General features: G+C 38.2%; 1 protein-coding gene across 1 annotated transcript in view; it reads right to left on the reverse strand.

Moving 5' to 3' along the window:
• The window catches only part of ACVR2A (activin A receptor type 2A), a 46,099-nt gene that overhangs the window by 5,815 nt on the left and 24,715 nt on the right, over positions 1 to 15,569 (reverse strand). The window contains exons 4-8 of the mRNA XM_006140506.3: positions 13,085 to 13,228; positions 10,543 to 10,686; positions 8,151 to 8,296; positions 5,910 to 6,024; positions 2,767 to 2,905 (exon numbers count right to left, since the gene is read on the reverse strand). Of these exons, the coding sequence (XP_006140568.1) occupies positions 2,767 to 2,905; positions 5,910 to 6,024; positions 8,151 to 8,296; positions 10,543 to 10,686; positions 13,085 to 13,228 (688 nt within the window). The remainder of the gene's footprint in view (positions 1 to 2,766; positions 2,906 to 5,909; positions 6,025 to 8,150; positions 8,297 to 10,542; positions 10,687 to 13,084; positions 13,229 to 15,569) is intronic.

Consider the following 15,569-nt stretch of genomic DNA (forward strand, 5'->3'; position numbering starts at 1 on the left):
AACCTTTGTGTGATCCGCAGGTCAGCAGCACTAGCATCAACAGGTGGCTTGTAAGAATTAAGAGTCTTAGACCTTAACCCAGATCTACTAAGTAAGAATATGAATTTTCAGAACATTGCCAGGAGTCTGGTATGTTAAAGTTTGTTTAATCAACTAGCCTCAACAAATCTCAAAGACCCACTTTAGCAATGTTCTTCACACTATCCCTTTTGCCCCAATTTCTGAGCTGAGTCGGAAATATCTGACTCTGCAATCTTTTGTGGCACATTTAAGGTATTGAAGAAAAGTCAGCATCTTTTTCTTTTTCCATAAAAATGTCCGTGAAAACCATTCTTTCCATAACAGTCTAACAGGTACTGAATTCATCCACAAACATTTGCTGAATACTAATAAGCATTGGGCTAGATAACTCACACTTACTCTAGAGTTAACTGTCTGTGGAATCTTTTATTGCTTAAACTATAAATTACTTGAGGATGGGACCTTGTGTTCCTCATAACACCTAACTCAATGGTTTGCTATGGAGAATTCATGTTAATAAAATTCTTTTGAAATATATTTTCCTGTCACATCTGTCATCTGACCTACTTCTAATTCCATAAGTGCACTTAATAATAAATATAATTCCTCATCTCATCAATGCACTGTCACTCAAAATCCACTGAACGGGAACCAGCAGTTAGCGTAATGGCTATGTCGCTGGACTCCCACGTAGTCGACCGCGGTTCGTGTCCCGGACCCGGTGGCTTAAAACTCACGCCGGGCGCGTGTGTGTGCGTGCCCAAGATCCCGAGAGGAGAATGGAGGAGAAGGGATTGCGGCGTGACCATCCCCCCTGGGGGGTGATTTCTCGCTTTCTGTCTCTATGTCTCTCTCTGGCTGGCTGGCGAGCGCACGCGCCCTACAGTGAAAATCTCTCCAAAAAAAAAAAAAAATCCACTGAACAGCTTACTCTTCTCCCTATAGGTTAAGCTAAAATTATTCCCGAACTGCTTCAACCTCTCTTAGGTTTTGGATCTTTTCCCAAGGCAAACTCCCAGTGCAGGATGAATAAATGCCCATTTCTGGGCACTCCAATAAGTGCCCTTTAAATGTATGGTGCCCAAGGGCCAGCAAGTGGCATGGCAGTTAGGGCACTGGACTTCCACATGGCTGACCATGGTTTGAGTCCTAGATGTGGTGGTTTGAAAATCACACCATGTGCATGTGTGTGTGCATGCCCAACATGCAAGAACAAGAATGGAGAAGGAATTATGGTACTGCTATCCCTGCTAGGGGATGATTTCTCATTTTTCCTGTCTCTCCTTGACCAGTGCACACTCCCTAGGGCAAAATCCTTTTTACAAAGTGTAAGTTTGTGTGTGTGTGTGTTTATATATGTATAAAATATAAAATAAAAAAAGTATAGTGCCCAAAGAAGCTCGCACTCCAGAGACAGGCAGTCCTATACTAGTAACGTAATATAGCACTTAGAAAATAAAATACTCTTATTAACATATATTAAGTTGGCTATACCTTTTTAAGTATTCAACACAACTTCTTTTATGGTCTTTGACAACTGCAGGAAGTTTTTAGGCATTTATAAATTGTAATAAAATCTCCGAGCTCATTTACATTTGGGAGTTCAGCAGTCCAGAAGTCTGCCTTATGTAATCCATAAAAAGAGCTGCAACATGTATGAATAGGGAGTAGAAGCAGCACTAAAGACAAAGTACCTAGCACCCTGTAGTTCTGTCACACTAAGAATACAGCAGCAGGCTCGCCCAAGACTAATAATAAACAGTATTTACTGAACTTGGATGAGGACTTCAGTTACAAGAATAAATAACTCTTCAGAACTAAGGTGCAGAGGCAGGGAATGTGACTAATTATCACAATAATGTTTATATCTGACCAAACTTTCAAGACTTTACGGAAACAATATTTTTGGGGGGAGAGAGAGTGGATTTTTTTCTATGGGGTGTGTGCTCTCCAGAGAGACAGAAAGCGAGAAATCACTCCCGAGAGGGGATGGCCATGCTGCAATCCCTACTCCTCCGTCCTCCTTTTGGGATTTCAGGCATGCACGCAAAAGCTCCCCCATGTGAGTTTTAAGCCACCAGGTCTGGGACTCAAACCAGGGTTGACTATGTGTAAGTCCAGCAACATAACCATTTCGCCATCTGCTGGTCCCAAGGAGCAGAAATTAACCTGTAGTACACACTCAGTTGTTTCATACAGGATGGATTAAATTTAATCTGTTAGGTATTCACTAGCATTACCTGAGAGCTAAACAGATAGCTGAATTACCTGAGAAGGCAAAATCCCTGTGGCTCTACATGTGTCTCCTCTCACCACAAGAGCTGACTCTAGAAGGCAGGGGGTAGACCCACAGGACCTAACCAAAGCACAGCCCTACCCTACATTAGGATTAGAGCTTCAGTTGGAGGTTTTACCATTTATCAGCTTGAGGTTTAAACAGGCAAGCTACTTAATTCCTCTGAGTCTCAATTTCCTCATCTGTAAAACTGATAATAATAACTACCTTCTAAGTTGTTTTAGGAAATAAGCTCAAGAAGGTATGTGAACTCTCAAGTAAAACATCCATTAATGGTAAAATATCAATACATATCACTTCATTTCCCTTCTTCACCCTCTGCCTCCTGAGTTCCCTACTACCTCTTGGAGTCTGTACTTTAAATATTACCTCAGAGTGTAATCATCCTTTTTCATATATTTATGGTAGTATATACATACACACACTTAAAAAAAAAAATTGTTCCTTACCATCTGCAGCAGTACAACGAGAAGCCAGTTCCCACAGGACCAACCCCATGGCGTACATATCTATCCTCAAAAACGCATCCCTCTGGAAGTTTATAGCGCCCTCCAACACCTCTGGAGCCATATACCTCCGGGTACCAACCTGAAAGTGATATCAAAAACAAAGAGTTCCCTAACTTATGAACTATTTTTCATTTTGTAAAAAAAAAATCAAAACAAAATATGGTATATTTATGGACAAGGTAACTATAACCATCATATTATTGAGTATAAAATGGTAAGATTCTTTTGGATACTTAAGAAATGTATCAGAAGACATGCTAGTACAGGCTTAGAATTTTTACCTCTTTCTAGAAGTAATCACAAGAAATTAAACAATGACTTTTCCAGGAAAAGGATAGAATACAAAAAGCTGGACATGGGATCAGCAGTTAGCGTAATGGCTATGTCGCTGAACTCCCACGTAGTCGACCGCGGTTCGAGTCCCGGACCCGGTGGCTTAAACTCAACGCCGTGTGCGTGCGTGCCCAAGATCCCAAGAGGAGAACGGAGGAGAAGGAATTGCGGTGTGGCCATCCCCCCTGGGGGGTGATTTCTTGCTTTCTGTCTGTCTGTCTGTCTGTCTGGTGAGCGCGCACACGCCCTATAGCAAAAACCTCTCCCCCCCCCAAAAAAAAGAAAGCTGGACATAATTCAACTGCCTGTTTATATACGGTCTGAAATGAATGTAAAATATATCACTTTCAGGGGGGGGAGGGGTGCACTTCCAGAGAGAGAGAGAAAGCAGCCCCCATGGGGGATGGCCATGCCACAATCCCTCCTCCATTTCTCCTTTCAGGGTTTGAGGCACACACATACAAGTGTCCAGCATGTTTTTTAAGCCACTGTGTCAGGAAGTCAAAGCAGGCATTTGGCCATTTTACCTACCATGACATCTAGTGTTTTTCTCTGTATTCTTGGTTAAAAAAAAAAAAAAAAAAAAAAAAAAAAAAAAAAAACCTAATAGGATCAACCCTGTAGCACAGTGGTTAAGCTCTGTGCCTAGGGAGTGCAAGCCCACATAGCTGATCTCAGCTATGGTGACTTGAAATCCCAGCCCTGGTGGCTTGAAAAACAGGTGCACATGTGTGTGTGCACACCACAGATCCTGTTGGAGTAGGAAAATGGAGAGAGGGACTGCCACATAACCATGCCCACGGAGGTGCTTTTTCCCCCTCTGGGGCGAGCACACATGCCGTCTGGCAATAAAGTAAATAAAAATCTAACAAACATTATAAAATGTTGTACAAAGAATTAGCCAAGTAAAAGGTAAATACATATGTATGCACACGCACGCACACGCACACGCACACACACACACACACACACACACACACATACACCCCTTTTCTGCTGCAAAGTGTATTCATTTATTCATGAATTCTTCTGTCTTGGAGTTCTTTGTCTCTATTTCCAGCAACTTAGTGTAGCCATCCTCCTGGGAGGTGACTGCTCACTTTCCCTCCCTATGTCTCTTTCTGGTGAGCACACATGCCCTATAGCAAAAAACCTACATATAAACAAACAAACAAAATAAGGACAGATCATTTTAAGCCTCTAAAGTTGAAGCTTTTTAGTAACTTTATAATGAAGACTACAAAAGAAAAAGTGAGGATTTTTTGCTACCCTAAATAACTATTTTAATTGTACCATACTAAATGTTTTCCAAGAGTACATTTTCATTAAAGACACATGTATGCATATCCAGTGTACCATAATTTAATTATGGGATTATGGCTTATCTCCCTCTTAGTGTAAAATTCCTCTCTTTTATATATCAATGATGATAATAAATAGATTTCCCAGTCTTCTGTATATACAATACAAAAAGTGTGCAATAACATGCAAGTCCTCCAAATATTTTTTTTTTAATTTTCCGATCCAAGAAATCTAAAGTCAAGGAACCAATGCGCTAATTAAGCAATTAGTGACTTATACTTCATCAACCCAATCACTAGTTGAAAGATGACATGAATGAATCCCAAATTTTTTTCTAGGAAAAACAGGGGAGAGAGATAATGAGGTAATAAAATATAAAATTCCTCAAATTCAGTCTGATGGTAGTCAGTCATATAATTAGTACAGAAGTCTGTCCCTAGGCTTCCTACACAATCTCCACCTCATTAGTATTCTCAAAAACTCCATTCCCAATACACTTAGTGTCAATGTTTCTTAAACTATGACTGAAGACCACTGCCGTAAATTACATTCTTAAATAGTTCATCGATGTTGCCAAAATTTGTTGTGTCATGATTGTAACTGTTCTTGGAGATCAATATGATATGCTCAGAAAAAGAAAGCTATGAATTAGCTGCCGAACAATGTGCATAATACGAAAGATCAAAAAATATTACCAAAGCCTGAATCACTTGGCTTTATAGACAATGTTACCTATTAAATCAAACTGTTTTTCTTGATTAAAATGTGATTTTATCAGAGTGAAAGAAAGAACCTTCCCTAGGCTCACAGTTTCTTCAGATAAAATATATGGATAAATGTTATTTTCCCTTTTGGCCTTCCTAAAGGTTTGCATTGCTGAGATCTCTTTCTGCAGACCTTAACAAAAATTAGATACCACACACAGGACTTTATAAGTGCTTTGACCTCTGGAGTAAATTCAGAGAAAAGCTATCAAGTCAAATAAATAGCTAATGAAGCAGTTAAAGGCAAGAAGTAATAAACATATCTTCGTTGTGCAAAGAAATTGGCAAAGAGTCTTAATACAGTATAGAAAAATAGTGACTGATTATTCTTTCACTCCTCTTAAGATGGTGAAGGAATTACAAATTGAAAACTATTCAAGGTAATACTAACAACTCCCTCATAATGAGGTCTATTAGAAGTCTTAAATTCTTCTTTGATCAGTTTTTAAAAAGGAATCCTAATGACATCTAAGGACTGTTTTATGAAGTGCTTGATCTAAACCACCTGAGTCCTCTACCATCATATGAAAATGTTTGTCTCAGAAAATCTAACATAAAACTCTTTAATAGATGCTGACTTCATCACAACTATAATAACTTTAGGGTGATTCCATCCTGATATGCTATTGTAAGAAAATATGGAGCAAGATCATTTTATTCTTACATTATAATTATCACCCTTACCTGCCCATGGGTATCGCCTGCAGACTTGCCAGCCTCAAACTTTAATGCCAACCCAAAGTCAGCAATGCAAGCTGTCAGATTGTTTTTCAACAGCACATTTTTACTTTTGATGTCCCTTGCAAACAGAAAGATAAAATATTCAAATTAAGTTAAAACAAGTTATCTTTTAAATTTTTTTATTGAAAGTGACAAAAAGCAAGAATATATATGCTAAAAAAGAACAGTTATTTGAAAGTATGAAATGGGCCTAGCCACAGTGGTATATACTGCTAAGACTCTGTGCTCTCCAGGGTGTCTAGGACCACAATAGTTGGATTCTGGTCCAACCTAGAGGCCAGGTTTGGTGGCATGCATCTGTAATCTCAGCAGCTTGGAAGGATGAGGCAGAGGATGGGGTGTTCAAGGCTGACCTGACCAACATAGCAAGGATCTGTCTATAAAAGAGGTAGGCATGGTGGTACAGGCATGGAGTACCAGCTGGAAAGCTGAGGCAATAAGACTGAAATATACTGAGATTTTTTAAAAAGTCATTAAAACAAACACACAAAAGCAAATGCAGAGAAAGGAAAAGGGAGAAAAAGCTTAAACAGAATCTTGATACAGCTTGACACACTCAAGTACAGTGACAAATTCCTATTCCTAACATGGACCAAAGAAGGAATCTTGTCCATAAAGCAGTTTTATAAAAAACTGTTATCCCCCAAATACTTTTATCTGTGACACCCCCACCCACCAATCATAAAATGGCTATTTTTAAGGCTAAGAGTATTTAAGAGTTTAGTTACAAACTTGCAATAAAACTAAAATTAAAAAGAAAAGTTTACCAAAAATTGCCTTTTGCCTATTGGTACAAATCTACATTTTAGAACGGCAAGGTGGTTATGACACAAGACTCCCACATGGTTGAACGTGGTGCAAGTATCAGACCTGGCAGCCTGAAAAAATCATGCCAGGCGCATGTGCATGCATGCCCCAAATCTCAGGAGGAGAATGAAGAAGGGACTGCAACATGGTCATCCCCTGGGGGGTGATTTCTCACTTTCCTTCTCAGTGTTTCTCTCTCTCTTTCTAGTGAGCACATACACCTTATGGCAAAAACCTAAAAAAAAAGAAGAAAGAAGACAAGGAAGAATGGTTTCTTACAATGGTACAATGGTCCTTGTATTCTTCAAACTAATTACAGAGAAGCATCTCTAGTAACGTGTAACAAACTTTTTACCATAAAAATGCACAGCTCTGGCCAGATCCTGATGTTCTGAAAAGGGTAACAGTTTTCAGGATATCCTCCTCCATGAGACTGCCCTAAATGGCTCGTTCTAGAGATTACTATACTCTAGATAAATACACCTATGCCACGACCACCGATTAGATTTATGTGTATGCATAGGCCAAAAGTGAGATAGAAGAGGGCCAGGTAGACACTCAAATGCTACAAAAACCATCCCTAATCTCCAAAGATTTTCAGGGCTCCTACTCCTAATAAGTTTTTCTATTTGCAAGGCTCTGAAGGATGTGTTTCCTACACAGCTAAGGAGGACAAGGAAAAACCCAGGAAGAGGTAGTAAGATAGTATGTACACATGACAGCAAAAGGGGACTATTTGAAGTAGAAGTCATTTAAAGTTTACAAAATAAGAATCTATATCAGAATTGGTTTTAAAGTAATGCCTCCCACAACCGAAACCACCACCTGAGGGCACTCAAGTAGATATTTGTTAAATATCAGTTAATGCCTACTTTGAAAACAACCACCTTTAAATTGAACCCAAGAGATGACAAAAGAAATTCTAGTGGTTAAAGAACATTTTCCTTTTGAGGGTATAACAATTACTGGGTTTAAATACTATTACTTCACTGAATAACTATCTAAAAGATGCCTCCCTCTACTTTAGCTCAGGGTAAAGACCATATGATCACTCAAAAACAAGCAAAGATGATATTCAAAGTCTTGCCATAATTACATTCCTTGTACCTATTTATAAACATCTTTAAAGTAAACTATGTTTTGAGGTCAAACAAATTTCTTTTCCCTTGAAACAGAGAACACATACTTTCATTCTCAAATATGCTTTTGGAAATGAGACAAATTAAAACATAAGTAGATAATTAAAACTTTACCAATAATATCCACGTATAAATTACCCCAAATACTTCCTGGCTAATTGAAAAACAAATGAAAATCAACTGCCTCTCAGAGCATGACTGGATAACTAATTTGAAAAAATAATAAATTTTGTTCTACCTGTGAGATATGGCAGGTTTGTGGCCATCTTTTAGGCCAGGTATATCCTCATGTAAATATGCCAATCCTCTAGCCATGGTTTCTGCAATATGACACAGTTCATTCCAAGAGACCACGTTAGCCTTAAGAAAGTCTGACAGTGAACCCTAAAAAAAAAGGGGGGTACTTAACAATATTGACAAAAGCCATACATCTATATACAGATAGATAGAAAGACTTCTTTCTAATGTATAAGAGGTTATGGAAGGCAACACATCTTTGCTTTTAGTGCATAATAATATCCAAAAAGCAACCTTTCTGGAATGGCTGAAATATCCGTCCTGTTTACATTGATGAACATTTGACCAGGAAAGACTACCACTGATCTTTACTAATTTGTTATGAGAACAATCAGTTTTAACCAATATAGAAAGGAAAGGCTTAAAAAAAGAAAGTACAGTTGAAAATCTAAACTTCTGGACAATACTTTAGAAATTAAAATATCCTTATATCACAGAGCTTGGGGGGATGCAAAATTATATAAACAACTAATGCAAAGAATCTTCCTCTAGAGGCCCAGCCACACTGGCCTAAGCAGGATATTGCTGCATGAGGCTAGGACCACAGGAGGCCCGGGTTCACTTCCCATACCAACGTAAACAGGCTAGGCTTGGAAGCATACACCTGTAATCCTAGCTAACTAGAAGATGGGGTAGAGGGTCATGACATGACAAGACTCTGTCAAAAAAATATACCTTCTCCCTAACTCATTCTCTCCCTCATTAAAAAAGGGAACAGAGTGGCCAGCAAGTGGCATGGTGGTTTAGGAGTTAGACTCTAACATGGCCAACTATGGTTCAAGGCCCAGACCCGGTGGCTTGATTTCTCACTTCCCCTCTCTGTCTCTCTCTTGTAAGTGCACATGCCCTATAACAAGAGTTATAAAATACAAAAGTAAAAAAAAAAAAAAAAAAAAAAGTAATTTAAATTTGACAATGATGGGGTTGTGATTACATTGCTGGACTCCCACATAGCCAGTAGATAGTGCAGTAGTTACATTGCTAGACTCCCACATGGCCAACCATGTTTCAAGTCCCAGACCCAGTGGCTTGAAAATCATGCCAGGCACGTGTGCATGCATTACCAATATCTGAAGAGGAAAATAGAGAAGAGACTGAGGCACAACCTTCCCCCCAGGGGAATGATTTTTCACTTTCCCTCTCACTGTCTCTGTCTGTCTTTATGCTGAGTGCACATGTTTTATGGCAAAAACCTCTATTATATTAAAAAACAAACAAACAAACACCCTGACAATGATGAAATACCATTATATCCCACTTCAATCATGGTAGGTTAATACTAACTTTTCTACTTGTAAAGTAGAAAACTGAGGAAAAATAGCAATGTATTTCAGTGATAATTACCATTAAATTGGTGACAGATTAAAGATCAGATAAATTGTCTGCCTCTAATTTTGTCAATGATTGAAGAGTTTTAGGGCAAAATTCAAGGGGAAAAGATGATTCATATAAACAAAATAAATTGTATATGGTAAGTAAAAATTACTAACCAATACCTTTGTTTTTTTTAATTGCCAGAGAGTGCATATGCTTACCACAGAAAAACAGAGAAGGAAAAAGTTCTCCCTCTAGTGGGGTGAGATTACACTGCAACCCCTTCTTCTCCATTTCTCCATCCTGACAGGATTTGGGATACGCACATAAACACACTTGGTATACTTATCAAACTGCCAAGGTTAGATTCAAGTTGTAATAGGTCATGTAGGATTTGGCTCCCTTAACACTAGGCTGTGAGACTGACCCACTAACAATTGTCTATACTAAAATAAGTATTTGAAAGAGAGGTAATTACCGCACAAGAGATCAGAGACGAAGATATATTATAGGAAAAGAGAGTCACGTAATCAGTTGCCATCTCTGTTCTTTTATTTTATCTATTAAAATAAATTAGTTTTTTAAATAGATTTGTATCTGAGTGATCTATATATACAGGTTACTATATTTTTTTCTAAGAGGTTTTAGCCATAGAGCACATGCACTCTTAAAAGAGAGAGAGAGAGACAGGGACAGTGAGAGACAACATATGAAATCACCCCCCCAGGGAGATGGCCCCACCACAATCCCTTCTTCTCCATTCTTCTCCTGGGATTGTGGACACATACACACACATCCCTGGCATAATTTTGAAGCCACCAGGTCCAGGACTCAAACCACGGTTGGCCAAGTGGGAGTCCAGCAACATAACCACCACACCCTCTGCTGGCCCCCAGGTTAACTATTAATTGACTAAAATAACATACCATCTTTAGAAAACTAACCTAAGAGATTTACAACCAATATCAGGTGGGCAGGCTGACTCTGACTTTCTTACTTAAAAAATTAAGTAGTTTTACCTTTTCATGAAACGCTGTGATTAGCCAAAGATCCACATCAACACTGGTGCCTCGTTTCTCTGCACCAATGAACTGTAATATGTTTTCGTGCTTCATTCCAGGTAAACTATAGACTTCATATTCATTTTGCCATGATTGCTTGTCCTAGAATTAAAAAGAAATAGTAAAGTGAATAATACAAGTAAACCATAACTATGAGAATATTTAAATAAACTCTATAGTAAAACAAAAAAATAAAGCTAAGTATTAAGATTCTTTTGTCTTTTCTTTTTTAGGTTTTTGCTGTAGGTTGCACGCACTTGACAGAGACAGACAAAGAGAGGGAAAGTGAGAAATAACCCCGCAGGGGGGATAGTGATGCCTCAATCTCTTCTTCCCCATCCTCCTCTTGGGATCTTGGGCTGCACACACATACACCTGGCTTATTTTCAGGCCACTTGTCTGGGGCTTGAACTGCAGTCAGCCACATGAGAGTCCAGCGCCTTAACCCCACCACACCACCTGCTGGCCCCTTGTCCTATTTTTAAATAAAAAAAAGCACCTACAATAGGTAGCAATTCCATACTAAATGCTCACTCTGTCCCATTCCCTCAAAACATTCTTTTCAGTGTTTCTATAATAGTTCATAAGCAAAGCGTTGGTCAGAAATGCTACACTTCCATACCTTACAGTGACAACAGATTCTGCTTTCAAGTTATTACAAGTATCACACTGAAATTTCATTATGGTGTGAAGTTACTCATGTTACTCTCCAGAATAATCACCCTGAAACATGAAATTCGGGCTGAATAATTCTATCTAAACAGCAAACAATATTTTTCGAGAATATAATACAGAATATTCTAAAGCAATGTTTAGCATACCCCGCAGAATCAACATCAACAAGACAAGGGCCATAAACATGTAATACAATAATTAAAAACACCCTATGCTCTGGGGCCACCAGGTGACATCATAGTTAAGGCGCTGGAGTCTCACACGACCAACCACATTTGAGCTCTGGACCTGATGGCTTGAAAATTACCCTGGGTGCGTGTTCATGCATGTCCCAAATCCCAAGAGAAGTAAGGAGAAGGGTTTGAGGATTGGCCATCCCTCCCTGAGTGCATGCACCTTGTAGCAAAAATTAAAAAGCTTATTTGTGCCTACAGGTGACCTGTATCTATTCTATTATCTATGTGTAAGATTAGTTTCCCTTCACTATGTAAGACCAATGAAAAGTGGGCAGCACCAAGAATTAAAGGTGAGGAGCCCTCTGGGCTCTAACTATCTGAGTTGAAATCCTACCTCTCCCATTAAAACTGCGGCAAGGTGGGGACCAGTGGGTGGCATGATGATTAAGCACTGGACACTCCCACGTGGCCAACCACAGTTTGAATCCCAGACCCGGTGGCTTGCTTTCTCACTTTCTCTCTATATATAATCAAATTAAAATAAATGAATGAATAAATTAAATTTAAAAAGAGTTCTAAAAAAAAAAACCTTCGGCAAGGTATACAATCATGCAGTTTCCTCGATATGTAAAACAAAGATGGTGGTGTCTCTCATGAGGAGTCATACTGTTATGCATATGTGGGTACCAGACATACATGTATTAGGGAGTAGTCATACATGTACAGCACCTCTATCTGAGACAATAGAAGCATTCAATAAAATGTTATTGTTATCCTTAAGTTAATATCATCCAACCACCTTTCTGCAATTTTAAACTCCCTCACTGAAGTCTCACACACACTGTGTGATATAAACACACACTGAAATAACTTCTTCCCTGATCTTATTTATAAATCCTGGCACAAAAGAACATATTCTGGTAAAGCCTGAATCACCAAATCCAGCCAGAACCTCAGCACCAAAGTCATCATCAGTCACAGGAGTATATTCGAACAAGCAAGAAACAGGGAAGAGGAATCATCCTGCGTCTCTACCACCAATGTAACAAAACAAAGCAGTGCGCTCAGGTGCATTGGATCAGGATTTTATAAGACGTCCAGCAGCTTTAAAAGAAAATAATTCAACAATAAAATAATTATCTGGAGCTTTGCTTCACTGCTTCTGAAAATTCACCGAACAAAAGCTGAAATGATTATAGAAATACTCAAATTAGAATGAAAATAAATTAAAGTCTGGTAATATGCCTCAGGAAAAAAAATTCTAAAACAAAGCACACTACTCTTTCACTTTTTCTGATAATGTCAGGGGGAATATTAAAACTTAACTACTCAGACAATCAGTTATTATTTTATTAGAATTTTCATTTTACATAGCATTCCTATAGAATTTTTATTGGGAAAAATAAATCTCTATGTTCATTTATTGTAATTACATTACTCCAAGCACAGTGATTGCTGTACTAACAAATCCATTTCTTAGATACGAAGGCAGACATAAAGGCCTTAATGCTTTTCCCACATAAAGAATCATCCTGAAACATATGGCTTGTGTTTTCACGCTATTTCTGAAAAAAACAGGTTTAGGATGACCCAGTCGCAGTTAATCTTTTAGAAAATATATGAAGATTCGAACACTGAAGTAAACATACCTGTATTGGAAATATTTTGACAGCCACATATTCATTGAGCAACTGGGCTTTCCAGACACAACCAAATCTTCCCCTTGCTTTCACTTCTAATAACTGCAGTGGCTTTAAACCCAGCAATGGAGAAGGTGGAGGTGGCCCTGGGTCCTACAGATAAACAATAGTAAAATTGTAAATAAGCAGAATATGAGATGTAATCATTTTAAAACTAAGAAAAGAATATACTAAAGAATCAACTGACAACTGTAAACAAATATGAATGACATTAACTTCAATCTTGTCAGAACTAAGTTTTCAAGCATTTTTATTTACAATGATCACAAGGCAGAAAATCTGAATTAAGAGTTTTCATAATAGCATTCAGTACTATGGCTATATATGCACAACAGGATAAATTATCTAAAATCATTTCATCTAATCTCATCAACTTTTCCACTAAAATTTTATATGAAACTTTAAAACATTCCTAATAGTATTTCATTGTTTTCATCCAGATTATACTTCCTTAAAGAACAAAAATTTTAACAAGAGCAACTAAGAGCAAATATGGTTATGTCTCAACAAAAACATCTCCTCAAAATCTACTACTTTCTCCAATGGCTACAGGCACTCCTCACTTCACAGCCAAGTGCTGTGCCTATGGCTAGGTCATCACTGAGATAAAAGGAAGGTATCTTGTGGTGTGTTGTGATGCCACAGGGTACGGATTTTTCCATCGATACCACTTGACACACACTAGAATCATGAGATTCTACCCATACAAAAAGCAAACATTAGATAAGCACCAATAAGTAACAAGGCACACAACACGGTAACATAAATTTGGTGTAATCATGTTTATTTTTTCTGAGTACTACTGTAGGTTCACAATAAAGTACAAATTTATAAACGAAGTATGCAGTTGTGCATGGTGATGATCACTTTTTGTAGAGAATACTAACCAATCAGGAACAAGACAAAGACTAAGCAAAAGGGTTCCCCATGCTGGAGACCTAGTCTTAAGTCCAAGCAGTCAGTAAAGAGGAGGCTGTTAAGTGAGGAGTCATTACATTTAACTCAAGATTTTTTTTCTTCATAAATCTCAGAAATACCCACAGTCATTCTTAAACACACTGTAAATAGGTACACCAAATCAAAGCACATAAAATAAATATGCAGGTTTTCCATAGCTTCATTCAGTTCATTCAACTTTTCAACATATTAACAATTCATCCCTTTGCTTATAATTATTTCCCAAAATTGATCTAAGATAAAAAGTTTGTTCTGAGGCTGACTGGCAAGAAAGGGACAAATTAAAAAGGCAGAAAGAAGTATAGATAAAGTCTGGTGAATGGAAGAAAAGTGTACTGCTACCATTAATAAAAAGAAACAATAAAGAGAGTAAATATATCAATAGGAGTATAACATTAACAAATCACAAGGGAATTCCTGGCTACAAAAATGGCAGCTTTTGGGAACCAGCAGTTAGCGTAATGACTATGTCGCTGGACTCCCACGTAGTCGCCCACGGTTCGCATCCCGGACCTGATGGCTTAAAACTCACGCCGGCCGCGTGTGCGTGCGTGCCCAAGATCCAGAGAGGAGAATGGAGGAGAAGGGATTGAGGCGTGGCCATCTCCCCGGGTGGGGGGGGGGAGTGATTTCTCGCTTTCTGTCTCTATGTCTCTCTCCCTCTCTGGCTGGCAAGCGCACGCTCCCTATAGCGAAAAAACCTCTCCAAAAAATAAATAAAAATGGCAGCTTTCCGCTTTGTATTCTATTGTTTCAATACCTGCAACTGAAACAAGATGTAAGAAGCCTTTAGGAAAGTTTCCAGAGAAAAGCAATAGAAGCATTTCAAGGACTGTGTGATGAGTCTTTGGGGAGAACGTAAAAGTTCTGTGGGGAGAGCGACAGATATGGAGATATGGTAACACTGGGTGGCACACCTAAGACACTTGGAAATTTTATGTCACCCCCCAGATCAATGCATCTCTCTCCATTCCTTTCTCTGTCCTTTTCTCTTTCAATACCTTCAAATATTATTAGTCTTTCCTTTAAGCACCTTTCAGTCCACTGGTGCCACTCAGGAGTTTTAAAAATTTACATATACATTAGGCCCACAACAATAAAAACGTGCAAGGTATCAAATAGAAAAAAAAAAAAAAAACATATGATTCTTCTTCTAAACTAAAGTAGAAAATCTTTATGAAATGGCTTGAGAACTCCTATTTTAAAACAGTAAGATAAAAATAGAAGACTTCCTATGACTCATTTCAAACTCAGATTTTTTTTTTAATGTCAATAAAAGTTGTTTTTCATTCCCATATTCAAACATAAAAGGTTAGTAAAGCTGAAGTGTTTTCCTCTCATGGAATGACAAGGTTAAGGAGGTCAGATATAAACCTGACAGGAAAGACTAGTTCTCAAGTATGGTTCTCAGTGGGAGGAGGCTCTAGTAATTCTGGAGGGGAGAGTTTTTATTTATTTTTTTTTTTTGAGAGGTTTT

Source organism: Tupaia chinensis, unplaced genomic scaffold (assembly GCF_000334495.1).
Source record: "Tupaia chinensis unplaced genomic scaffold, TupChi_1.0 Scaffold000037_2, whole genome shotgun sequence".
NCBI classification, from domain to species: Eukaryota; Metazoa; Chordata; class Mammalia; order Scandentia; family Tupaiidae; genus Tupaia; species Tupaia belangeri.